We start from the raw sequence: 27,811 nt of genomic DNA on the forward strand, positions 1-27,811 counted from the left end.
CTTGGAACTCATACCATTTTCATTTAGCTATTTTTACCCACCCTGCTCCTTCCTGTATCCATGGAGTTTCATCAAAACATTGAATTCCAGTCTCTAATGACATAACCTTCCCCTTTCCTTCCTGTTCTCATGTCACCTCTCATTTTCTCACTAGCTCCATAGACTTCTCTGATTTTTTAGACTTTTTCTGCTCTACGTTTCTTATTTTTGTTATGTCCTTTGCAACAGCACTGCCCTCTTCTCTACAGAATACTAACTTGGGTATACTTGGAGGCTGTTCAGATTTTTTGGGGAATACTAACAAGCCATGAACTTCTGTATAAACAAGAAAACAAACAAAAAAATCAAACAACAACAACAAAAAACTTTGCCAACTGCCTTAGCTAAGGAGAACAGTTTCTCTTCCCTACTCTAGGGTAAAAATCTGACTTTAAAGGCCAGTTCCGTCTTACATCAGCATCAAACTGGAATGGTTCAACTGTAATCACTATTGGAGAGCCTCATCTGCCACATTTTGGGATAAATCAGCTCTCGAACAGCCACAGGAAAACAATCAGAATGGCTGTGATTCCAAGTGGAGACAAAAGGACTGTGAAATACAGCTCACAGCTCCGCTGATGTATTAGCAGTTGAACGTGACATACGGGGCACATGCTAGTGATGCAGGCCTGAAGTTACTTCATGGAGTAACACGAGCATGGTATGTCAGAGCCTGGCCCTACCAGATCTTTCCACGTGCACACTACACTTTGCTACAGCTGCATATTTCTGTGAGACATAGTTCCTGTAGCATGTGATTCTTAAGGGTAAAGGTAGGAGCAGCAATCTGGCATAAATATTCCTCGTCTCAGAAAAAACCTGAACTGCAAATGGAATTCATTTGCTGATTTGCAGGAACAATGAAGTCAAGCAACAAAACTTAGCAAACCATATTAAAAAGTATCCTCGCAAGTGTTTTTGCAGGAGACAGAGGTGTTTATGAACCAAAAAAAAGAGGTGTAGAAGTTACAATTGCTCTAGGGCAAATTTTAACTGTTTTCCCTTCCTTATTAGATTTCTCATTCATAAAAAAAAATTGTTAGCTGACTTAGCAGTCACCGTACCACAATGGGATTTTAGGTGCTCCTAACCATCTGTACATATTTTTCCATTTGTCCATTTCCATTTTTTTCCAATTAATTTGTCTAATTTTATCTCTGTCTAAATAATTATCTGGAACGTCAAGACAAATCTTTATCTCAGCACCACTATGGAGAGCCTATTTGCTTAGAAGCAGGGAATACAAGCTCCAGGCTCTCACAAAGTCCATTGCCACTCTCAGCTGGCAGTACTAATGGAAATCCTTGCTTGATCCTGACACTTTTTCCTAGGCTCAATCCCAAAGGTTTAATCCTTCCAAAAGGTGTCAGCAAAGTTTCCAGGCAGATTTGCTCTCTGAACACAACATATGCACATTCAAAGCAATAGCACTATGTTAATCAATATGAGCTCTACACTGACAATCTGCCAAGAATCTAAAGCCCATATATAAAGACTGTCCCCTGTAAGGCATCAAGTGCCCCAAATTTCCATAAATTCAATAGCTGTAGGATTAGAACGTGAACTTGTACAGAGTTGCACCTACCCATAACTTCAATATAGGAATGCAGTACTGGAAGGCTACATGACTAGGTCCGCAATTTCTCCATCCTACAGTCTTATCTCTTGGTGCCCAGCTAAGTCCTTTATCAATAGAAAACAGTTGTGAAGCTTCACACAGAAGTTATGATTCTGCAAGATTTAGAATATTATTTGCACGATAAACTGAGAAATTAGGTTTGAAGTCTCCTCTGTATTTAAGCTGAAAATGGAAAGCTCAGTAAGGTACAGAAATGGTAAGTTTGGTCTCTTTACACAACGTTAACAGTCCAGCTGGATCAATGCAGACTACTTCGCGCTGGCCTACAGAAGCTCTGTGGGTTCATCCCACAAAAAGCATGCAAAATGGAGGAATATGATATGGATTTATACCACCTTTCATTTTCAGTTCATATCCGAAAAAGCTTGATGACCAACAACGTCATTAATAATGTTTTATTTGAAACGTTCAGTCTAATCTACATGCATGTTCAGGAGTCACCTGCAATTTCCCCATATGAAATCTTTGTCATGCCTCCCTTCCCTACTTACTGTGCTAAGATCATTGACACTTCTGTTAGTTGAAAACAAAAATAAGTGGCATGGCTGACTGAAGAAACCTGAGAATCAAACACCTAATTCTTCCTCAGATTTGCAAGGCCATTTGCAGCAAGTCAATTCTCCCTTTCTCCTTCCCTAAAGTGGAAATGCACAATAGGACTTCTTTTGTTGGAGCTGTACATGGGGCCACATAAAGAGCTGTGTACTACAGGAGGAAACAGTCTACTGGATTATGTTTAGCACCAGAATCAGAAGGGCAGCTTTGTGGTGACCTACTGCGTGACCTACCTTAAGCACGTTTTTGCTCCATGTCTTTATTCCTTCTCATACCCACTATCAAAAGGAGCTGCCCATTTAAATTGCCTCTGTAAAGAGGATCTCTCCTCACTTGGCAGCAAAAGCAATGAGGTCCCTAGCAGGTCTGGCTCGAAAAAATTCAACAGAACTCTACTGTGCTGGAGCAGACAATTTCCACTGAAATTTACTTTACTTAATTTAGAAAGGAGTATAAATGCAGAGAGTGCCACCATTGTCAAAATAGTTTTAAAATATATTTTCAAAGTGAAACAAGACCATCTAATTCAAAATGTCCTAGTTTTAATCATGTCCTATTGTACACAACACAAAAGTCAAAGAACTCCAAAAGTTTTGAACAATTTTTTTAGTAGCTTTCTTTCACTTCAAGTTGGAATAAACTTGTGTTTCAAAATCCTTAAGCCAATTCAGCCTGTGAGCTACAGTTCTGACTGGTACCACCAGACAAATGTAAAATTATGTGTGGGGACAGAGTGCTTAGCTGGACTGGGTTCTTCAATAATTCTTTGTTTCGTATGAAGCCCACAAAGGGACTCTGCTTCAGCACACACATTCCTATGTTGAAATGCTACTTCACCTAGCTGAGCACACAGCTATGTAAGCAAAATGTGCCTTTGCATGTGTTTTTTCCTCTTCCAGCCTGACAGACATGCTACATATGAGACACGCTCAAAATAGATGAAATTCATTTCCTACACCGAACAGATACAAATCTACTGACGTCTATTCAAGCTGCACCTGATTACACAAGAAGCCAGTTTTGTCCACAGTAGCCTAAGAAATGCAAGTACAAATAGGTAGAGCCTATCCTCTGTTTGTCTTACAGTTTAAGCCTGCCATCACAGAATGGTTTGGGTTGGAAGGGACCTTAAAGATCATCTAACTCCAACCCCAAATCACTCCTTGAAATCAACCCACCGGCTCTGCTGTAACAAAGGAGGCCCAGTGAGCGCCTGCTGCCTTCTCTTCCTAGTCCAGCAAATTCTTTCAGCTAACCTGATAATCTGTCAGGTTGGCTCAACAACTTCGTGCAGATGCTTTGCCATTTTTGCCCATTGCTTTTCCTTACATCATTTATTAACAGGGCCCCTGAAATTCCTCTGGAGGTATGTCAGGCCACATGTCCTTTTCTCATTTCATTTTAGTTCTAGGAAAAGCAGGCAAGTAAAATTGCTTCTAAAAAAGATTCAGCTACTATTCCTGACTGTGTTTGCACAGCCATCTATCAATAACTGAGTAACTAGGTCTGCCTGCCTTGATCTCAGCGACGGGCTGAGATTGTTTGCTCTGGCCTCAGTCACCTGATTGAACAACTGTCCTGATCCTTACTAATGGATTCCATTGCTACATAGTTTAAGCAAACAGGAACACCACCAGTTTTTGCAACTTCAGAATGCTACTTGAAAGTACTTCAAGTGCACTACACACACTTCCCCATACCTCCATGTTGCCCTCGTTTTCCAGTGCTATACATTGCAGCGTTGGCTTCCATGTGAAGTGCCCATGAAGCTGTCTAAACAAATACACGGGCAGAAAATCTGAAGCAGAGCATTTCCACCTGTTGAATCTCTGCAAAACTGACACTGGTAATGATCATCACCTCCTAACATGTGGAAGACAGTGCCAAGCAAACACTACAAGTGGAAATTAGAACACAACTCGGAAAGGCTCAGTGACAACTGCAGAGAAAAAGTTAAAGGCCAGTTAGGATCACTATTAGCATGCTAGGAGGAGAGGACAGGGAGGGAACTAAGACCAAATAAGCTGTGGTTTACTAGCAAGGGAGGTCATTTCTGAAAAAAGAACACGATCCCAGTGGGAAAAACAATACAGGAGATAAATCAGTAATAGGGCCAATCATTCACAGGGCCTGCAAATATTTCTTAGAAGAATGTAGTAGAAGGAGAGCTAAGGGGCAAAATTGCACTGGCATACTCGGAGTGCACGGTCTCTAGAAATGTAACAGTGGCTCAGGGCTGGTGGTGGTCAACTGATTCCAAGGGATTGCTGAACAGAATGCAAGGCAAACAATGGCACGCAGTTCACACGAAGTTATGCTTTGTGTTTATGTTCTCAGCAGCTGAGCACAGGAGGTTGTGGAGCTGATGCTCTCTAGCAAGTTGACGGTTGCCTGCGCTACCTTGTGAAAATCCCCCCAGATAACTGCACAGAGATCTGTGTTACTAACCCTAAGATTGTCCTGTGGGATTGTTTCATAGCCTGTGGCCACAATACACGTCCACATCTTCAAGTTACCCACCTCTACAACAGAAAGGATGCATGCAAAATGCCTTGCAGGAAAGGGCTTTGCTCACAACAGCTCTTGAACTGTTTGGGAAAGCGTTAGTTGGCCCAGCTAAAAATGTGCAAGAGCTCTTTCAACAACATATAAATATACAGTGAAGTTCCAGAGCCCAGAAACCTTTCCTTAATCTATTAACTTGCCAACATACCTGCAGCCTGTGATTAGGAGTTGAACTCGATGACCCTTATGGGTCCCTTCCAACTTGGGATGTTCTACAATTCTGATTTCTTTCTTTACTGCTTGACGAAGTTTTAAGTTTGGAAGCCATTATGCATACTGACAGTTTCCTGTTGACACAAGTAGTCAGAAGAGGGGAAACATCTGTAGATGTTGCTGTAGCTTAAGGGCTATCACTACACAGCCTGGACAGGCAGAACTATTCCTCTAAGGGAAACCTTTGGTGCCAACCTGCTTGACGTGGCTTGGCTCGAAGCAGAGGACTGGGTCTTAAACTGTCACAGACATCTTACAGCATTCCACAAAACCTTTAAAGAAGTACTGGAAACAGGAAAAGTACCAATGTACTGGGAGAACAATGAAGTGGGTTCTGAGCATGGAAGGCAAGCTAGTGTATTTCCACTTCCAAGCACTGAGGTGAATTACCAGCTCAGCAAGGAAGCTCCTGGTAGAATACAATCTATAACCTCCATCTAAGAACTTCAGCAAATCCTCCAACAGGGTTTCACAGCACCTATAAAAGTTAAACTGTCCTGACAAACTGAGGCAAAAGAAAGAAACTAAGTAGTTCTACCAAAAGTATAGAAGGTCTGGATGGAAGCACAGATTTTCTGTGCTTTTAACCTGTCGAGAGCGCACTGCCTCATCAAGCCCACACATGAGATGGAAACCCATCAAGGAGTGTTGTGCAAGAAGGAAGATATGAGAATGGCAAGAAACATTCACCCGGCAACTCGCTTAAGCCACAACTCAGAACAGGAAGTTTCAGTCAAATTTTCAATTCCCACACCAGGTTAAATCAATCTAAATCAAATACACTTAAAAGAAAAAAGCCTTGAATGGAAAAAACAGTCTCTTTATGCCACCCACTACCAGCAAGTTTATTGTTCTTGCTCGAAAACTATTTCCCATTTAAAAGTTACGTGAATTTAGAAATCCAAGCAGTGGATTGTTTTCTCTTTTTGAATTTCAACACAGGAAAACAGAGTATTTTGTACAGTTAACTAAGCTAAGAAAGGATTGAGATAACCAGTACTGGATTAAAATCAATTCATGGTGGTAGCATAATGCTCAAGAATCCCACACTTTTAAGCATTTTTAACATTTTCAAATGTCTTACATCAGGCTTTATATTCCTTTTTCTTTCTCTCTCAGAAATTCAGTTCTCTCTTCCACAATAACTTTGGGACCAGGCCTATGTGTCTTGGCATCAAAGGTTTTTGCAGGTTTTTTCAGCACAGAAATGGATGGAGCGTACCACATATAGCATCCACTGTCCTGTTTCTGACGTTGGCCATGACTAGCTGCTTCATACAAAGGTTGAAGACACTTCTGGAGGTACTGATCCAACCTGCAAGTCCCTCCGTCACCAGCAAGAGTTAAAAAGGTTCCCTTGTTGCCTCTCAGATGTTGCTGCATTTTATTTTAAAGTGTTACTATAACCAAGCTGGGTGTTCTTGCTAGCCATACAAACATCCCAGCCTTTTCTGAATCCTTCCACACTCTCAACTGTATACTCAGCAGTACAGAGTTTCATACATACATAAAAATAAAACTTTTAGATAGAGAGAGCACAAATATAGATTGATCTGAAAAAAAAAAATAATTCATTACATATGTATTTGTGCTTTATATATTATCTATATAAAAAATGGTGGTTCGTGTTATAAGCTCAAGTCTGTGATTCCACACAGAAAGGGAGCTGGTATGGGATGGGTCCATTTCTCCATTCTCCTTTTCTGTGCACTTATTACCAATGAAGGATATCAGACATGACAGCCCTGGAGGTGGAAGCCCTTTGTCTACACAGCTGGTCCAGTTCTGTCAGTAAGAAGGCAGGACTTCACTTCAGCACTGTTTCAATCTACAATGCCTCAAGAAACTACCAAGAACCACCAGTAAAAATCAAGGGAATAAGAAATTAAGACTGACCAGTCAAAGTCCTTTATGAGAACACTTTCTGAGAGCTACCAAGGAAAACAATTAGGACCAATTGCATTCATTATTTAGGTGGAACACATCTGAGATTGTGGAACTGCTTATTTATGGGTTGCTTAAAAATAACCCTACAGAAAGCAACCATTAAATTGCCACTAATACACACTAGATTCAGAACAGCAATTAAAGTTTCTCATTTCATTTGCAAGGCACTGAGCACACCAGTCCTCACCAAAAGCAAGCTTACAAAAGCTCGGACAAGAAAAGAATTACTAACATATATATTAAAATGTCAACAAAGTATGTTGTGCACGCTGCACCCTAGAGTGATTTGATTTTAGTTTTTCCACTAGCAGGAATTCCACAAGCGTGTACGAGTCAGAAAAAGAAGTCAAATGGAAGTAGTTGTGAAACTGCTCCATCTACTTTTATCATCCACATGGAAAAATGCACAAAAAGAATAGTAGGCATACACTGTAAATATTAAGTCCTAAACTTGTCTGTTTTTCATAGTTTTTAAGGATGTGCACATTCAGAAGGTACTCCATTCTATGGAAGTACTGTCTCTTTTAAAGTTGGAATGTGTTGGTTTTTTTTTTTGTTTTTTTTTTTTTTTAACCACAAGAAAAAGTACAGTTTCCCAGGTTTTTACTGGAAAAGTTTTCTTGGGAAAATATTCATTTCCAAAGCGTTGTTTTTACACTTTCGGTTCACTGGTCATATGACTCTTAAAATGCTTTAATAGTGTTTTTACTCCATGAATGTTTCCAATAATTTAATCCATTCTATTTCCTACAGTATCTCCTTTTAAGGACAAGTATATCAATAATGCTTCTGACTTTCTGTAATCCAAATAATTTCTTTTTTAGATTTTCTTCTCAGTTGGGACATTCAACACAAGACTAATTGTTTATTCCTTCATCTCAGAGTTTTCTGAAAATGGTGCTGCACAATAAAACCCAATCAATAACCCAGTAAACATTAGAGACACGGAGAATTTTGCACAACATTTTAAGTTCCTACAACTTTCTTTTCTAATGAGGTTAGTAATCATCTGCTACATTTTCCAAGACAAAAACTTTATACATATGTTTTGTGTACAACACCTGCCCTACAGAGATTTTTTTTGTATTTATTTTACTAAAATGGGAGTTCTGTGTTCTGTGACAGGCTGTAAAAGCATACCCATAATCAAATGTTATTACGTATGGCTCTCAATAAAGACCCTAAAAGTATCTATTTATAACAGTAAACTATTGAAAAACCTTAGCATTTTTAATAAGGTTGCAGAAATCTTTATCAAAAACTGCATGTGGTCTTCAATGCATAGTAGATAAATTGTTCAGCTCAATTGTTCCAAAACTTCTGTGCTTTTTTGCTACAATCAGCCCTCTGTATTTTTCAACTACTATTGGAATTCAGGAGCTAATACACTTTATGGTTTTGCAGACTGCTTTGGGAACTACTAGTTCATCACTTCAAAATTTAATTCCTCCTATCTACACAAAGACAAAAATCAGGCCTCCTTTGCTGTCTTTTCTGATGCTCCATTTATAGTATAAGCTACCAAAATAGCTTTAACATGTCTGTTGTACTTGGTCCTTATTTAGAACGTTCTGACTGTAAATTGTTGTCAATTGTTAAATTTAATAAGAGTGATATCTAGTCATGTCAAATAAGATCTGGTCTTTTTTGTGCAAGGTACAAGAGTGCCATTAAGCAGTCTTTCTGCTGATGAGTTCGCAAAGTGTGGGAGTGATGTAGAGATGCAGTGACTCATGTGATATCAGTCAAAAGGCCAGCTTCAGAACCAGCGACAAAAGCAAGTTTCTCGAAGCCAAGACCAGGCTCATTGTACTTTTCTGCTTCCACATCACATTGAAACACAACTGTAGTCTAACTAGAAACATCTGGCTTTAAAGCAGCATTTGCAATTATTGATACTTAAACTAAAGATACATTCTAAGATGGTCAAAGAAAATTTTGGTAGGCCTATCACCTATTGTCCTCACAAAGGTCCTTTGCTTAATACCGAGTGAGGGAAGTGGTGAAGCTGCTTCTTAGCTGTTTATAAAGGAAACCAGAAGATACTTTGATAAGATGCTATCTTCTTTCCTTCCTCTCACTGTATTCACTGTTCAACAGGGGAATTTTAGCTTTTGTTCCCTGTCCTATACAGTAGTCAAAGGCTCTAAAGGGGGGACCTCTCTAGCCCACAAGATGAGACCAACACTCCTTAATTCTCTTGTTCTTTGTAAGATTAGAGATACTTTAGTGACATATCCAATATCTATCTGATGAAAATTGTTACCAGAATGTTTCAATATCAATCTCCCTCTCTTTCTCTGTAAATAAGTTACAGATAGAAGCCAACTGACAGCACTTGACAACATGGAGCACTGTGCCAGAACACAAACCAATAAAGTTTCCTCTTGAATGTGACAAAACGCTTATTTTAAGCATACTGAGACAATGAAGTGCTGATTAATAAGTAGCATGTTCTTGTATGACACTTATGAGTGTGTAGTGTTCTGCTAAACATAGAAGATGCTGAAGGTATGCAATCGCAAGTACAAAACCTGCTCCACACAGCTGTACTGAAAGTTAGCTCTGAACACACATTAATTCCAGTAACAGTGTATCTTCAGCTATGTGCAGGATTGACCCACTGTCACTGACATATTCTTAAGAACTTATTAAGAATAAATGCATGTGTAAGGTTTCTCAGACATACCTACATGGTCTGCAGTCATGTCTTTGACTGCTGCCTTATCTGGGTACGAATGAGTGTATTGATTATTCAGGGACTGCTGCTGAGTGATTACTTCAGATTTAGCTAGAAATTATGAGGCTCTATTAGCATCATATCACACGTAATTGCACGTTAATACAATGTTCTGTAGAAATTAACATGGAGAGAGCTGAAAATAATACTCACCCACAGAGTCTAAAAATAAGCAGCAAAACTTCCCCTCCTCGCTTCTTTCTGATGCTTGTTTCCCCTCAGGTGATAGCAAAATTCTCCTTTCCGGCTCTCCTGAAATGCATCATGTGCTCTGGGTCACAGACAGTTCTGAGAAACCTTGTTTATGCAGGCTTACACTTTTGGGATGTACTGTGTGATGCAAATTAAGGGTCTTTTTATTAGACCAAAATAACCAACAGAACACACCGCTGTAACATGACCTCCAAGAAACACATTTAAGTACACATAAATAAGAAGCATAGGCACAAGAGTGGTATGCACTAATTACAGTAAACGTGGTGTTTTCAGCTGCACTACCATGAAGAAATATACTACTTTAGAGTATTTTTGGTGTGACAGAGTCTGTTTAGTTCAGACCTACACTTCAGCCCATTTCAGACTTCTAAAAAAAAAAAACAAAAACAATTAACGTACCAGAAGCTTATTGAATATTGATTGTTTCAGGCAATCCAATGTAATGATTTGTTTTATACAAACATAGTAATTTTGAGAGCAAAGGATTTTTAAAATCAGCAAAAAGGATACTCATTTTGGAGGAGCAGAAACTATTTGCAGTCCCTACTGAGTGGACAAGCTTTCCCACAGGATGACAAATGGAGAAGAGTCCAGATGAAAGTGTATGATGATGAGTAGTAAAAATCCTACAGAGTTTGGGGGTAATTGATACCTTTGTAGTATTGATATGTCCTCAGGCATATACTTTATGAACTACATTCTTCAAAAACACCTTATGAGGCAAATATAATGAGCTTCCATCCCACAAAAATAAAAAGTAGCGTCATAGGTGTAAGCACAGATGGAGCTGGTTCTAGAAGGGGGATGAAAAAGCTGAAGATCTGGGATCATGCTCCAGACTCGCTACTTCTGTGGTATTTAATTTAGAGCTTTTGCTGGAGGGAGGGGAGAAGAATCAATTTTTCATTACACATTATGCATATATGCATGCAGTCCCTGACATAAAGCTTTCCCAACCTGGTCTAAGACCTACCTCAGTGCACGCAGTAAAACTCCTCATGCCTACAGGACTGAAGCAGAACTCCATGGTGATGATTTTCTGCATGGAGGGCACACCGCACCCCATAGGAAGAATGTCACGCTGCCAGATGCATGCTCCATTACATTCTTCTAGTCCTGAAGGAAAAACACTTTACGTTCAGCATATATAATATTCCTGTTAATGTGAGACAGGAGACTGGCAATACGCCACTAACAGAGCCAAGAGATGGAAAAAACAGTGAGCTAGTAGAGCCTCCCAATCTGAAGCAGACAGACCTATTGTAAGTTGTCTCCATCCTAGGGGCTGGATGGTCCAGGCTGATTTATGAGCACAATATTTACAACTAACACACATGAAATACATTATGGGTAGAAATAAATCTCCTAACATGCAGAGAGAACAGTTAAGATAAAAGAATGCATATGGTAAACTAGGTGAATGTTTGTCATTAGAAGTGTGGTACTAAAGCCAGAGCACGTCTTTGGGGCAAAGGATACTGTACGTTTGCACTAATGTTTATCAATACTTGGGAAGACATGAGATGTTAGGCAGACTTCTCCTTTTTATTTTTTTTTTTTCCTGGTGAATTCAAAGCTGATGAAAGGCACTGTGTTGAAAGCCTCTAGGAGTAAAACGCTGCATTAAAGGAAGGTTAGCCTTCTGCCTAATCAAAGACCCAGAGAAAAACAGGCCAGAGTTCAGGTCCCAGGTCTTGTGTTATCTCAGGCAATATCCTTAATTTCTGTGCACCTGTTTTCCACCTCATAAACAGGTATAAGTACGAAAGAGGATAAGAATGGACTACTTTGAGACCGAAAGGGATCCCCGTAATTAAGTACTCTGGCTTACTGCATCACACTTGAGGCAGTAGAAGTTCCTTGACTTAATTTCTAAATGAAATCATTATTGATGTGTAAGCTCGTCAGAAAAATGACCATCCCTTACTATATAATGCAACTATAAAATGGGGATGTCAATCCTAGTTTCATTATAACTATAAAAAAAAAAAAAAAAACAACAACTCCCAAAAGAACTGATGACAATTTCCTGCTGATCTCTGCTGTCTTTTGAACCTTGTACAGCAGACTTCTTCAAGCAGGCTCCCTAAATCTTTCTTGGTTTTAGGAGGAATGTGAGACAGTTCTGTCACTTGAAGTCACCTATGTTTGGCATTTCTGCCTACAAAGCTCCATTTATGATAGATCTTACATCATCATGTCCAGCCAATCCAATTGAGCCCAAAGAGTTGCCTGTAATGCCCTGGATTCAGCTCTTTCTTTAACACTATGGCTTAACAGAGCCAAATTTTTTGCACCGCTTCATGATGTTGATTCTTGCCCAGTAGGGTTTCAGAGAAGCTAACCAGCTCACTTTATGCATGTTAGAGAACAGCCACAGAGAGCTGTGAAGCTGCTACTCTTCCTCACAGTCAACCTTCAATGTTACCTTCTAATACAATAGCTAATTACAATACGGCAGGACTTATTAATGAAGAACAGGATAATAATGGAAGCACTTGTACAAAACAGTAGTTATTCTGCTAACTAAACACACCTCCTGTCCTAAAGCAGCATTGTGACCTGTTGTTGCACCTACTCCACATCCTCTTGCACAGAACTTTCCACTGATTAAAAAGAAGCTGTCAAATTTACACCAGATCAGCACAGATTAATTGAAGGAATGGCAAAGCAGATTTGGGGAGCAGGAGATGTCAGCTGGGGAAAATTCTCCAAAAGCAGCCTAACTCTAAGCTTACTCATGAAAGGAACAGTAGCATGAAGCTCCGGTTTGACAGCAACATTGCTTGGATGTGACAGGAATGCATCATCTTCTGCTGTTTTCTTTTTTCTTTTTTTACTGGAAGTAGTCTAAATGGTTTTGATTTACAGATGCTAGGAGCTGCAATGTGACAGCAAAGGCAAAAACCTACTTTAACATCTTTAACTAGGTGTCACAGTCCTGTTAGTACAAGATATAATCCAAGCAGAATGACCTTTCACATTGACAATGGCACAAGATAGTTTCAGTTCACTGGGCATAAAACAATGTAAATAACCCAAGCTCAGGTCAGCCTGAGTCTGATACAATTAAATAAGTGACATCTGGAAACGGGAAACTATAGCTCTACTGTATTGTCCTGTCAGGTCTTCTAAATGAGTCCCAGTTCGTATTTCTTTTATCGAGTCAAGCTCTAATGAAGGAGATGAGAACAAGTATGAAAAAGGACAGAATTTAGGAAGAGGAGGGGGGACATCCTATGTATTTCCAAGAGCTTTCTGTAATGCAGCATAACTACCACAACTCCAGATTGCAATCAAAGTACACTCTGCTCAGTGAGAATATTCATGGATTGCATTCTTGGTTTGGATTATACCTGCAGATTTAATAGATTCGCTTTCTAAAACACTACCTAGTACTTCAGAAAAAAAAAATAAATCACAGAACTAACTAAACCTATTATCCACATTTGTTTAAGCAAGAAATATTCTTCCGTTCAATTACACATTCTCTTTAAAGCTTATTTTATACACCATCCCAGTTATGGATACCAGCACACCACATTAACTAGCACTGGCATTTTTGCCCCACTGTTTTGTGGTTTCATGCCTGTAAAAGAAGACATGTGATCTTCTGTAATTACTACTGCTATTACTTATGGATTTTTTTTTTGTGTGTGTGTGGAGCCCTTAAGTACATTGATTTCAGATGAAGGAATGATGCAGAGCAAACAGGAAGAATCCAAAGTGCTATAGGCTACAATACTGCGAGACACACTTAAAAAAGAAAGATAGAAATGCGAAGACCTCAAGCCATTTTTGATCCTAAATTCAGAGCCGAAGTCCTTTAAAGTGTGGGGTGATTATACAACTCCCTCAACAGAATTCGAGGCTGGGCCACAGAATCCAGGGCTTCATGCCATCAAACCTAATCTTTGTTTGAGATCTGAAACATTCTCTCCAACAGTTTTCAGTCACATTGCAAAATTGTAGAGGAAGATGAAAGGCAGATTCTCCCCGCCTCTCTTACACTAACCCCAGGGCCTAAAACATCAGGACTTGATTTAACCAGACACACACTGGGCCAGAAAAATGATGAGTGATACCAGGACATGACTGAGACACAGAAGACTTCATCTGATTCACAGTTTTCCAATACAGTCATTGGATCTTCTCAGAACCTTGGGCAGATTGTGCCCAAATTAGCCAGCCAAAAAGCATCCCCTCGCTGGCCAAAACAACAGCAGAGTCAGCAGTCTCCGTCAGTCAAAAATATTTCTTCACAGGGGAGAAGCATGCTCGTTACTAAATAAACAGCAACTTCACAGCTTCAAAAGGGCAACAAACATCTCAAGAAGCTCAGCCCTCGTGGGCCTTCTCCCTCACCAAGCCACTATTGACAAAAAGGCCTCTGGGCTGCCAGCTCAGCAGCCAAACGCTCCCCAGAGTTTCTCCTCCACCAAATTTACTGTCCCACCGTGTACTGCATAAAAGCTGGGCCAGGTGAAGTCTGCTGGTTCCCAAACTGGCTTCTTAAACTTCTGTTGAACCAAGAGTAGGATAAATCTCCACAGGAAAATTAAGCGGGGAGATTATAACCCTTACAGCCTGACATCTGCCAACCATTCTCCATGAAGGAGGCATGCGTTCCAATGTCTGGAAATCAATACCTAATTAATTCTTTATCCAAGGTAGCACGGCACAGATTACAGCTGCTAGCTCCCTTGGTTTCTATCTGCATAGGAAAAATAAGAGTTTTATTTCTGAGAAACAAGGAAGAAGATATAATGGTTTGTTCTAGTGACACCGTTCCTTTCCTTCTTTGTTCCTTCATGTCAGTACGGCTCCTCAATAATTGGGTCTGATCTAAGGAAGAACTGAGTGTTTGAGCTATAGTCCAAGACATTTCTTCCCTGATCTCCCTCTGCTTCAATTCCCCAAACAAAAAATGAGGTCACTGAGTGACTTTTCCATATAAGCTGTGCAACCTGCCTTGTTCATAAACTCTTTGCATTCTACATGGTGTCTACATGTAAACTGCATTGCACTGAGGCAACAATCTCAGCCTGAGACACCCAATTTAATCTTAACACAAATTAAAGTGGTCATGTCACAGAATTATCTATTTGTTTACAACTGCAGTAGTGTAACAAGAGTGCCATTGTTACTTTGGGGGGTAGTTGTGCAAGCTTCTTGTCAATTTGGTTCAGGCTGTCTAAACCGAAGCCACACGACTCTTACCATCTTTAGCCGTGGACGGTAACGATGACTGCATGCACCATTTTCTGTACGTTTACTTTAGGCCATCAGCCAAGAGCAAAGCAGCCTTCCTTCAGCACACCTCCTGCAAAGAGGACACAGGAAGAAAAATGAACAAAGAAAAATAAAAGGGAAAAAAAAACACAACATCATTTGCAACATCTTTTCGTGCAATAGTAACAGGCTTTTGGTGCCATCATCAGCCATGGCATTTCATTCACACAAAACACTTGTGGGCACATCACATATGCTTTTCCACTCAACGTATTTTTAAATGTTTCCCAGGCAACTGTTTCAATACAATATGCCTCCTTGGCAACCCGGTACCCACAAATGCCATGCCACTCTCCCTCTTTTTAGGTCTTCTCATCTTGGCATATAAAAATCCAGTGGCTCGATTTTCAATGTGCAGCCACCCAGCTACTGATCTGTCCTTACACGTGAAAAGGGAAGGCTGAATGGAAAAGATGAGCAGTGCTCTCGACTCTGGACATTATCATATGCAAGCTCTGGTAAGCTACCAGAGGAAGCGGGTTTCAAAGCTTCTAACTGAAAAGACTATGTCACCTACCACTAAAATTAGGGAGAGCTTACAAAACCATCTCCATTCATCTGACTTTCTCTGGAACACCACCGAGCCTTCTCAAAGTGAAACTGCGTGTCATCTTTGGTCTCCTGACCATGCCAGAGGAAGTATTACACAGCATTCGTAATTCTGTGGCTTGAATTGTAATATAACAATGAAAATAATCACATTTTTCCATTTCACTACAGCTAGAGAAATACGACTGAGTTACTCTTTCCAGTGCTACATTTGCTGCTGCTCAGCTGTATAGGATATAACCCTGGCAAGTCCTTTGGCTGCAGAAGCTTTCACCAATGCTCTACATACATACTTCAGTCTCCCTTATAATATCTTTAGGGACATTTTCATTTACAGCATTTGGCAGAATGGACACACTGATTCTTGAGTAAAGCCACAGAATATTTGACAAGAACAAAAAACTGCCAACATACACTCCTAAACCAAGCATGGGTTAGACATAGGAATCAGAACACAACAATGTTCAGTTTTCTAGCAAAGCACAATTTATCCTTAACATTCTCCTCTGATCCTGGAGCTATCACTACAGAACCAAAAATATTTTAGAAGGACCAAAACTATCTGATACAATCAGTCACTATAAAAAAGACTTTTAATAAAACTGCATATGCTTTAGCCTCAAAGTAGCACATTAAAAATATATATTTATATACATATATACAGTTCACACATGCAATTACATCAGGCTCTGAGAGAAACCCAGCAGAAACTATGGCATCTCTTCTTCATTGATTACTCCATAACAACAGCTGAAAATTACAATTTTTCCAGGCTATAAAATGCCTAACACTCCAAATTCTACACCGGCAGCAAAAATCTCATCCCTGTCTGTGAGTTGTTGTATCTGTAATAGAGACCCTGCATTACCAGGCTTTCTAATTCTTCCCAAATGCAGGAGCTCTCATTCAATGTTGCAGCTGTTGGGTAGGAAATCAGAAATAGCAGAAGGCGGATTAGTTGATAATGTACCAGTTCTTCCCCAGCAAATGCTGCCACCTGCGTTTTACACTCTCCTCTTTCCCTCAACCCAGGAAAAGATCACTTGGTTTGTTTGGCAGGCAATTTATAGGCTTTAATGATTGTGGAATTGCAAAAGGATTAGAATTTGTTATAATAGCCCCTTCTTCCTGAGAGCAAAAGTTAAAACTGAGGCCCAATTTACAGCAAAAACCAGGGAACATGTAAGCAAAGATTAAGCGTGTGCAGCTTGATGAGACTCTACAGGGAGTAGATAACTACACATGCTGGCACTCCATTTACAAGGAAATCCCTAAAGATAATCTGCAGAAGCATTCTAGCCTCCAAAAGCTCAAATCCTTTGACCATTGGCTAAAATCCAGTCGTGGCTGCTGATGATAAAGCCGACTCTTTGCATTTTTATGAGAAGTTTTTTCTAAGATTACAAAACATTAGCATTATTAAATTTAGCAATACCCAAAATCAAGTGAGAAGCAATAGGATTTCCATGTCAGCAGAAGAAACTATAGAAATGATCTTGTCCAACATGGCAGAACCAAGAACAGGTCCTATTCTACACTTCACCTTCCTGCTACAGTAAGTACATTTTTAATTCTGAAAAGATGCAGAGTAAAAATACTTAGTACAGATAATGGGTAGACATTTCTAGAATGCTAGTTTAAAATCTACAGTAGTTACATCAACAAACAGAACAAGAATGACAACATTCACTAATGTGCTTGCCTTCAAAGGCTGCAATAGGTATGTATTAAACAGACAACAATTAAAAAATCTTACTGTACCACGGTTTTGATTAAATCCACCAATAATAAAAAACTACAAGCTACAGTTGCTACGGATGCAGGTTTGTTTTGTTTTGTTGGTTTTTTTTTTTTGCTTTTGCTTTTACAGTCATGGGCTACAATAATAATTTTCACTGCTCTTTTTATTATATTCTTTCACTTGTGGCCCTTTTTGTACAATAACTGACTTTTTTAGTCTTATCCATAATAGAGCTTTTGCAAATGTTATAATGCATGAGTCACAGTACTAACAGTAACACACTGCAACACCTTCAGCATGAAAAACAGACAACACTTCAGATGTCTCTTTTTGGAAAAGTCACATCTAACAGCACAAACCTGTTAGTACAACGTATGAGTTAGGAGCAGAGGCCATCAAACTAGCATGCACGGGGTCGTAAGATGTATAAAACACTAACACAAACATCTCAGGAGCAAAAGAAGAAACCCTGTGGCTTGAGCAATCCTTAACACAGATAAATACACCTAGAAATATGTACAAATGCCTGCACAAACTAGCTCAGTAAAAATAAATAAATAAATAAATAAAATTTAAAGCAAGGTTTCCATATTATTTGCTGCCGCCAAGTGGCGATTATCAGTGGTGTGACATAAATTACAACACAGTCACAAAGGCCATCAAGTAAAAGCAAAACAAAACACTTCTTGCTTTGTCTTCTTCAATTAGCATCTGCTGTGGTGAAATCAGAGCTGAACTCTCCCTCTGGTATGGAAAAGGAACATGGCCTTATCTGGGCTTCAGAAGTTTTACAAAAAAAAGAGTGCTGTGTACCTGTTCCCCCCTACAAGGGCCTATTATCAGAGAAATTGGGATGTTTATTTCCTCATACAATTATTCTCATAACGATTATGAAGAATTTTATCAGCGGTTACTTTCTGACCCTTTTACCTGTTGGGGAATGGGGGAAGGCGCTGACAGACTACTCCCTGCCGGCTGCATTCCGAAAGGCTCCAGCCTGCTTAGTGCGTCTATCAGCTTCAAAAACTACCAGTTATGGCTCAGCTCTTACACGTGTTTTATTTCAAGTCATCCAGCGACATTCCTGCCAGGAAAGATAAGCAGCGTCACTTCTCCTGAGGGAACTAGACCAGAGACGCATTCCCAATCTACTTTGCTTTTTGAATTAGCATATTTTGTCTTCAGCCACGTACCAACAGCTCTTTGGTGTCGGCACAACAATTATTTGCTGGTGAGGAGCACCGCCGATCCCACAGCCATTTTGTGGGGCTCGTCCCAAACCCCATTTTCCTCATCCCCACCAGGCCTGAGCACGCTGCCTTCGCGGACTGGCCTCGTCCAGCACCCCCCATCTCCAAAACGCTACTCCCGTATAAAACTTAAGGACTAAACCCAACACTAAGGAGTCAGACAAGCACCTAGCAGCTACTAGGAGCCGAGCCGCCCGGTTGCCCCCTCAGGACGGGCCCCATGGCGGATCGTGAGCGCTGCGAGGGGAGCGCTAAGGCGGTGCCTTCCCGCCCAGCACCGCCCCCTGACGGAGCGCGGAGGCCGGCCCGCGGCCATGGCTGAGGAAGGAGCCGCCAAACTGCGCCTGAAGCCCAGGAAGGCGCCGGCAGCCTGCAGCCGGGAGCCCAGCCCTGGCTTGGAGCCCCCCCGGCGGCGCCAGTGAGTCCGGGCGGGACGGGGAAAGGGCTCCTCAGGAGCGGGGGGGGCGCGGAGCAGCGGGGCAGCGGGGCCGCCTCAGCCTCCCGTCCCCGGCCGAGGGTCGAGCACGGCCGCGCCCTCAGAGCACGCCGTGGTCGTGCCGCCAGCACGTTGCTGGGAGCGTAAAAAGTTACTTCGTAAAACGCCGTCCGAAGCGTCCTGAAGAAATTTAAGTCGATTGCACTTCGTTAAAGTGCGCTGGGGCCCTGCGCCTTCTGCACGTTTCTTGGCACCAAGCAGCACCCCCAAGTATGGAGCCTGCGAGGAATGCTCGCTTATAAAAAACAATTTATGTATTTTTTCTTCAGAATAAGACTCACAGGGACCAGAAATAAATTGTTTTATTTATTTATTTTCCAGCCCTCTAGTAACGGAGGGTTGAGAAAAGGAGTGAAGAGGTTCACTCCTTTTAGGGTTCAGGTCTTGTTCCAGCCTGTTAGGATGAGCAAGCGTTCAGTCAGCTTCACCCCTGCTAAAAACAGGCTTCAAAAGGCTGCTCTCTCCTCTCTTTGATGGCTTGTAATAATTGTCTGTGGTTTCTTCATTGTGCAGCATCATTCCTGGACTGTGACCCACGAAAACGCAGTGGTTGAAGTGAGAACACTGGAACTAGAATTCTCACATTGACAACCCATCCCTCTTTTCAGATTGGCTTTTATACAGCATTACTAACATAAAAACCCTTTTATTCTTGCTTTATAGTTAATCCTTTCTAATGCCTTCCTAGGAAGGATTAGATCAAGTTGTTTAGAAAGCTAATCGGTAATTTCAGAGTGCCACATGGGAATGACCAAGCACGCACAGGAACCAGCGCAGTTTCCTTCCTTACTGTGAACACTCCATGATTTCTGTGCTCAGCAGGTGTCAAGCTCAGTCTCTGAGAAGAAAACGCCATGCCTACGCTTAACTATTTCACTTGGAAGTAAAGACTAATAAATGCCTGTATCTCCTTTGTTATAAGTAGAAAGCAAGATGTTCTTTTTAAAAACTGAGTGATTCTGAAAGCTGTAATGCTTATGTAAGTCATGGTAGACTATAAAATGAGTTGATGGGCTAAATTATTTGTGTTCTAGAAAAATCGTGCTGTAGGCTAGACAGAGGTTCCCTTGGTAAACAAATGGTATAATAAACAGCTTTTTTTTTCCTCTACAGGGAGCCTTGGCTCTCTTTTTGATTGAAAAGTCTGCATTTGTGCACTTACTCTTACTGACAAATACTTTTTATGCACCTCTTGGTGGTTTGACATGTTAAAGTTGTCAAATATAATACTCATTTTAGCACATATAGTGCTACTTGATCAAGAGAAAATAGGTAAGAATGGAAATGTGTTATGCAAATGGAAGAGTTACACCAATTTGCAGTCATAAAAACCCTAACATTGTGCTAAGCCATTAACAAAAGGGATCACCACACTTAGCCATTGAGTTGGGCTGGAACTGGTTAGTACACCATCAGCTATTGGAAATGTAATTTTAAAACTTCTGCCTTGATAAAGCAATATTTAGGAATAGCTATATCTTAAGAAACCTCAGAGTTACTTGAGGGGTAAGTCAAAATAATTAAAAGGCAAACTAATAGCAATGAGAAGTATTTCCTTCTCTCTTTCTCACCCCCAAACTATTGGATTCTCACTCTTCACAGGGCATTGGCTGACAGAAGTTCCTGGTTTGAAAAAGATGATTTAAGTGAGTGTGAAAAAACATGGATTTTGCTTCTGAAGAACATAAGTCAAGATTTACAGTGCACAAGTTGGCAAGCAGTGTCCAGTTTTCCAGAGTTCTTTGGAAAGGCAGAGGTAGTGTGCTGTATCCTTCTTGTCCTCACTTTGTGTAGTGCTTAAAATGCCGGACAGTGAATGCTGTTAAGAGGAGAAACAACAACCTGAAATTGCCTTTAAATAGATGTTGGTTGACAGCTCTTTGGCCTCTACATATTGTAGTGTGACTGAGCCTTATGTGGCATGTAGCATAAGGACAACTTGCTGGGCTTTTTTTTTTTTTTTTTCCTACAGTATGGCAAAGTTTAGCACTTCAGAATGTTTTTCTGGAGAGGTTACCTGCGTAAGTATAAGCATTAGCACCTGCCTAAAGGAATGAAACTGGAAAAAGCAAACTGTAACAGAGAGGTTAATCATACCGTGATGACCTTTACAGTGCTCTGATATCGTTAGGCAGTATTATAACACAAAATACAGCCCTTCTGAAGTAGATTTTTTTTTCTCTGAACAACAGCAGGTGGTTGTTCTTGTTTTTTTTTTTGTTTTTTTTTTTAATATCCTTAGCCTCTGAAGGACATACTAAAAGTATGCTATTCATGTTTAATTGGTGGGAATAGTTCAGAAAGGTTAAGGAAAGACGCACATTGCATACATTTCAGAAAGTTAATTGTTTTGCAAGTGCTGAAGATGCATGTAAATAAGATGCTTATTGCTTCGATGTAGTTTAGCTTTCCCTGTAGTGTTTGTAATATGTCCAGCCTCGGTTTTAATCTATGGATTTAACTGCATTTGTTCTGAAGACATTCTGTTTATACATCACAGAGCTCTGAGAAAGAGAGTCTACAAAAAACAGAAGTCTTTAAAATTGGAATGAAAGACTTTGAATGGGTATCTTTTCCATCTTTTTGCAAAGAGGAATTTTTTAAAACCGGTCTTAGCTCCCCTCAGCTATCAGAAAGCCAAATTGACTGTTTACCTGATGAACGGGGCCAAGCAGATGAACTGAAAAGTCTACCTTCTACAGCTGAGAAAACAGGCTGTGTAACTGCTACAGATCAGGCCAAAAACACGGTTGGGGAGGACACACAAGGTACCTCAAAAATGGCTATAAATCTTAAATCAAGTAAAGTCACTCAGCATAATACTTCTGCGTGCCACTTGATGTTGTCGGAAAGCGCTGCAAAAGCTCTAAACTTTCAGCAGCACTGCAGAGGGAGTGTACAGAACAGCAAGGAAAACAGGAAACAGGATGAGAGACAGCATCAAGCACAAATGCATCAAAGCAGTATTTCATTTGGTAAGGCCAAGACTGTGCCCACAGAGAAGACGTCACCTCTTGTGAGCACACCTGGAACTGAAAGCTACAAGGAGAAGACTGCAAACCAGAGCGAAGGCTCTTTAACTCTCAGCAGCTGTCCAATGTGTCAGATTCAGTTTAGTGGAATGTAAGTCTGCTATTATTTTTGAGTAACTTGAGAGTATATGAAAAACAATGCTTTTGGTTGCATTCTCTCTATATAAAGTAATGAAAATAAAGTAGGTGAAACACTGAAATATTTTTGAATGGCAGAATTGCCTACTTCCAATTCAGTTTAGAAGTTCATGATTACTAAATTGTGTTGCTTCAAAAAGAAAGCTAAATTTGAGCTACACATTGCTAGTATATCTAAAATTAGGTATTTAAACTACTTAGTACAGAAAACCTTTTTTTGTGAAATTTGTATCCTAATCCATAAATTGTTCCAAAGCAGCATTCTTGTTACTTAAAAGTTGACTTCACAGCTAGATGGATTCACCTCTTCCAGGTAACAATCTCTTCAAGATCCAGGCTTCACTGTTACAGCTGCACTGGTACCTGTTCAGTAAGTACCTGGGTGCTTTTGGACGAGCAACTGTACTCTGAATTTTAGATGTAGCTTTCTAGGTCTGGGAAGGTTAGAAGAAATCTGATTTTCCTTATGGAAGCCCTGATTATTACAATGAAATGACTTCAGTCCTCCATTGCAGTCAGACTACCTCTGTTTAAAAAAATCCTCCCAGACATTGAACATGTATTCTATGATATGAATTACATTGTCTCTGGAAGTGATACCCCTTAGTAGTGTTTAGGTTGTCACAGTTGCTGAAAACTAACATGGTTTTTAAAAGAACCTTTAATACGGTTGAACAAGGAGACAATGATAGCTTCGTTAATATTTACAAAATTGTGATCATTGTGTCAAGAGATTTAGGCAGAAAAGCTAAACTTAGTTCCTGTCTTCATATTGAGTTCTCTGCTACTGGCTACTCTGTACTGATCAGGATTACATTTTATACAATCCGCTTTACAAAAGGCTGTTGGCAGTGGGGCAGGTCACTTAGTCCCAAAAATAGCCCTCCAGAGGAAATAAGGCAGACAGGAGAAAGCATCCTGCCTCTTGCAGGAACCTCTGTTTGATGGCCTCAGGTTAGAAAATTAAGGATGGGTTTTCTCTCCTATATCAGTTGCCTAATGTTTTGTCTTAGATCATAAATGTCTACACCGACAACTGATACTGAGATCACCAAGAACAGGAAATTGCATGCAGATGCAACGATCCTTAAAATCAGTATGCACGTATAAGTCTCAGTGTACAGCACACCAAAAATAGACTTACTTGTCCCGAGCATAGCGTGCACACATGGTCTTCTAGTAAATTCCATTAGCAAGCTATCTAGCAGCAGATAATAGCAACTACAAGAGGCTGGGGCAGGCTGTAATGCTTCCAAGCATAGGAGTGATTTATCCACCAAGCTGGTAAAACGATGCTGTGACTACACAGGAAATGAGAGCAGAGGTGAGAAGTTGCATAAATAAAAGGATTTGACTTTGTGTCTCACTGCAGAAATCCTCTGTATCTGTATCTGCAGGATGTCGCAATTGGACATTGACAGTCATCTCGCTAGATGCCTGTCTGAAAGTGCCGATGATATCATGTGGTAAAGCCAGAAGGATGAAGAGCAAATGCACAAGCTGAAGATGAACCTTTCTCAAAAGCAAAGGAAAAAAGTTTGTCAAGGAAACAGGTTCTTGTCTCAAACTTCTTGAAGGATCAGAAATTGGTAACTGAAAGGAAGGTCAAGTGCCACACAGCATGGGCCATGTATAGGGTGTGATTTTTTTCCTTTCTGGAGGAACACCACTAAATTTGTAACCTGACTTTGTAGGTTTCTAAGTCAGTATCCATGTGATTAACATAACTACAGCAGAGTAACCAGGCCCTACTAGTTTCATAGTAGTGAAATGCAGTTAGATTTTAACATGCTCAGACAAGATGGGAGGTCTCCCCCCACCTTATAACCTGTCATTGTTTCAGAATAAACAAGCTGAGAGTTTGTTAAGTCAAGAAGGTATCGCAGAAGACTCATCCACTGTTTTGGTAACTTTCTCATAGTAGCAGGTAAGCATTTTGTAAGCTTGAGAAGAAGTAACCTCTATGAAGGAGAATGACATTTAGTGACAGCTTCCTAACACCAAAGAGAAAAGGTTCCCGCAACTGAAGTTACCTGTTTACTGAACAGGGTAATTCATTAATTGTTCAGGCAGTATACCACAGCTCAAGTGACAGCCTTACAAGTTTAAATTAATTTCTTTTGACAAAGGGCTGTATGCAAGAATAGTACAGTTGTGCCTGTTTCAGAGATTTTGTTTACAACTTCATTCACAAAGTGAAGAAGAACACAACAAACTTCACTATTGAATGGGTTTTGTGTCTCAACAAATGCGAGTCTTGGACCTCAAAAGCCTGCGGTTCAGATGTAATCCAAATATGTAGAATAAACAGAATATAGTATCAACATACAGGAAGAATCCTAGAGCTGTTTTGTTTTTAATTTACAATAGGGTCTCATTAAAAAGTGAGAGTAGGACATAGCTCAGGTAGCTGATAAATAATAACAGTCTAGTAACTTTTCATTAAAGTCTTTAATAGATGTGCAATATAAATGATCTTAGCTGTTATGGATTAGAATACCATCTTCTGCACAAATAAAACTGGTCAGCAAAGATCCCAACTAATTAATCATACAAAACTACAAGAACATATTTACTGTTTTACAATCATTAAATTAGCTAGAATTTTCATTTACTATTTCAAATAAGACAACTATATATCATAACCAGATCCATTTGTAATATATTAGGATTTTTTTCAAACCACACATTTAATTACATCCTTCATTTTCTTTTATTTATAAAACAAGTACTTTATATAAAAAAATTTCCCCTTCATTATGAACAGAACATTATTCATACACTTGCACATGAGCAACCAAACTTGTATCCAGCAAACTATTTGGCAACACAGCAACATTGTAAATGCCTGTAAATTTTTAAATAAATCAAGTATTCTTTACAATGTTTGTTTAGCAAATGTGTCTGTTCTTCCTTCCCTCCCTACCAAAATGATCTGGCCAACTAGAAACAAGGTTTAAAAAAGAAAAATAAAAACAACCAAGCTGCATTTTTAATATTTCCATTTAAAGTTCTATGCTCCAGCACATCAAAGGACAGCTTAATCTGTCATATTTCCATTTATGAGCTGCCTGCAGTCACTCTAACTTCTTTTTTTTAATCAGTTGTATAATTAGGGGAGTTGAAACAAAGAAAAATTATTCAGGGTAAATAAAGCAGTTGCCATGGAGAAGGAAAAAATAATTTAAAAGTGTCAGATTACAATTAAAAGGTAAATATTGCCGTTTTTCTATTAATAAAGTATCTAAAGTTCAGGCATTTGAGGCAAGTTCTTCTCACTCGTAAATTATTTAATGCTGATTAAAGCACATCTTGCTTAATATAAAAAGCTACAGTCCAATGGAGAGAAACCCACAACTTAGACCTGATGGGATTAATAAAACTAAATAACCACACTTCTGCATAACTGTGGCTAATGAGGGGATACAAAATGTAGATTGTTAATCAATGGTTAATTGAAAATTTTAAACAATGTTTTGGCAGTCTCGTCCTAGCACCTCATGACTTGGATGCGAATCCGAAAGATGTCATGTTCAGCACCTAATGCAATGCTGTACCCTGAGAAAACCATATGTTAATATAAAGAAAGTGAAAGTGTTGAAAGTGTTGCAACTTATCCTGCAAGTTACACCAAATTAGGTGAGATGACATGGCACAGGGTTTCTCATTTTTTGCTTTCCACATTTTTATCCTCTATCTACAACCCACAACATACAGGTAACCAAAAACCCAGCAAGAAGAAATACTGCCTCTGCTGTTACTACCTGCAGAGGCAGGTAAATCTTCACAAGCATCTGAAGTTTTAGATAGCAATGCGAACTTACTAGTCCTCAAATGTAGTGACATGAGTTTTTCCAAGCTGATAAATTAACCTTTTTGATGTAATGAACTCTTTATCCCTACCTCCCACACCCCACCACCCCTATGGTTTCCACAAGAAGGGGTTCGATAGTTATCTTTCACTTACCCAAGTTCTTAGGTATATACCTTTTTGTTCCATTAAAAAAAGTTACTACTTTGATGCAAACCATTTTACCAAAACATCCCATTCTTTTATGTAGAATGATTAGTTATTAATATACACTGAGTAATTGTAAGCAGACAGTTTATCGTAAGTAGGAGGTGTGCTTTATCAGGAAATTGTATTTTTTATTATGGTTATTCTAGATTTACTATTTAACCTTTAAGGCTATGCTTCGTTATGCTTTTGCTCTATTTCTGAATATTTGTACTGTTGATAAAAACACTTTCCAAAAATCTAATATACAACTCAATATCACTGTAGGTGTAGGGACTGCTTTAAGTGTTTTCAGAAATCCTTTGTGTGCAAATGTAGTTTTCTTCAAATCCACACATTTTGGTAAATTTGGAGTTTCAAACAGATTGTGAAATTGATACTGGAAATTCTAAATTGGAATTAATATTGCTGAGTCACTGCGTTTCAAATTCTATAAAGAAGCAAAGGAACATTAGGTTGCAGCTGTGAACCGTATGTTTCATACGTAAATGGTTACTGGAATATTAACAAGCAGAACTTACCAGGTTTAAGAATGTTCCGAATATGTAACAATTCTTCAATGCAGTTTATCCATTTAGGCACTTAAATCTTGTACCCAAATTTACATTTTGATTGCTAATAAAACACAACTCCTTTTAAATACATCTGAGACGTTTAGACAGGTACCACTTGTGAAAAAAGGCATCAAAAATAAGCTTCAACACCACCGTAATATATTTTATTCTTCAGGATGTTACACTCTAATATTCTTCAATTGGTAGCTCATTGCATCAAATGTTTGTAGAAAGTTCGCAGTTCTCAAAGTTGTTCAGAATCTCCTCCCCAAGGGATGCAATGAATGTTTCAATCCTTCATGAAATAGGCACAAAATGCAAATTCCTTCATTAATGAAGCCAGTTGTGTCAGTGCCCAGAACGTAAGAATAACTTAAGTGGCGGAAGACACCCACCAAAATCATTATTCTCTTCTTTGATTTTCAGCAGCAATTTTTTTTTTTTAAATCATTGGTCTCCATCCAAAATCTTACAGTTCCCCAGCCTCGCATGCATATACTGTAGTTAAGGATAAAGTTAAAGGTCATTCATATTGTCTACAACGAAGATGGCATTCCTTCATACTGTTTCTTCTGTTGACAGCAACAATGGATTGATGTATTCAAACCCTTCAAATTCTGACTGATCTATTCGTTTTATTATATCTCTGAAAAACAAATAAAAATACCAATTTAGTTTAGTCTTGCTGCACCAATTTCAGAATCCTAAGGTCTTAGATTTCTAATAAATGCAAAATTTGCTTTAATTCATTTTACTTCTGTATCTAAATGGGCAGCAAAAAGTTTCATTGTACTTTTGATAGAATTGCACCACACACTAAATGCTTC

General features: G+C 39.5%; 3 protein-coding genes across 9 annotated transcripts in view; 1 reads left to right on the forward strand and 2 right to left on the reverse strand.

Annotated features, from left to right (window-relative positions):
- Positions 1-18,980, reverse strand: part of SKI (SKI proto-oncogene) — a 134,807-nt gene extending 115,827 nt beyond the window's left edge. Inside the window, exons 1-5 of the mRNA XM_084494723.1 lie at positions 18,915-18,980; positions 18,427-18,580; positions 15,135-15,237; positions 10,888-11,030; positions 9,852-9,950 (exon numbers count right to left, since the gene is read on the reverse strand). The gene's annotated coding sequence lies outside the window, so the exon portion shown is untranslated. The remainder of the gene's footprint in view (positions 1-9,851; positions 9,951-10,887; positions 11,031-15,134; positions 15,238-18,426; positions 18,581-18,914) is intronic.
- A 57-nt stretch (positions 18,981-19,037) lies between these two features.
- Positions 19,038-25,296, forward strand: FAAP20 (FA core complex associated protein 20). 2 transcript variants are annotated; one of them, XM_084494744.1, is made up of 4 exons: positions 19,038-19,164; positions 20,845-21,008; positions 21,721-22,365; positions 23,810-25,296. In XM_084494744.1, the coding sequence occupies exons 2-4, from the start codon at positions 20,905-20,907 to the stop codon at positions 23,880-23,882; spliced, it is 822 nt and encodes a 273-aa protein (XP_084350870.1). In that variant the 5' UTR covers positions 19,038-19,164; positions 20,845-20,904; the 3' UTR covers positions 23,883-25,296. The 2 variants fall into 2 exon arrangements, with proteins under 2 accessions (XP_084350870.1, XP_084350869.1); XM_084494743.1 differs by having other exon boundaries at positions 20,845-20,998; positions 21,743-22,365.
- A 1,825-nt stretch (positions 25,297-27,121) lies between these two features.
- Positions 27,122-27,811, reverse strand: part of PRKCZ (protein kinase C zeta) — a 42,085-nt gene continuing 41,395 nt past the window's right edge. For all 6 annotated transcript variants that reach the window (XM_084494726.1, XM_084494724.1, XM_084494725.1 and 3 more), the window contains one exon: positions 27,122-27,630. In XM_084494726.1, coding sequence (XP_084350852.1) covers positions 27,543-27,630 — 88 coding nt within the window. In that variant the 3' untranslated portion in view covers positions 27,122-27,542. The remainder of the gene's footprint in view (positions 27,631-27,811) is intronic.

Source organism: Aythya ferina, assembly GCF_964211825.1.
Source record: "Aythya ferina genome assembly, chromosome: 21".
Classification (NCBI taxonomy): domain Eukaryota; kingdom Metazoa; phylum Chordata; class Aves; order Anseriformes; family Anatidae; genus Aythya; species Aythya ferina.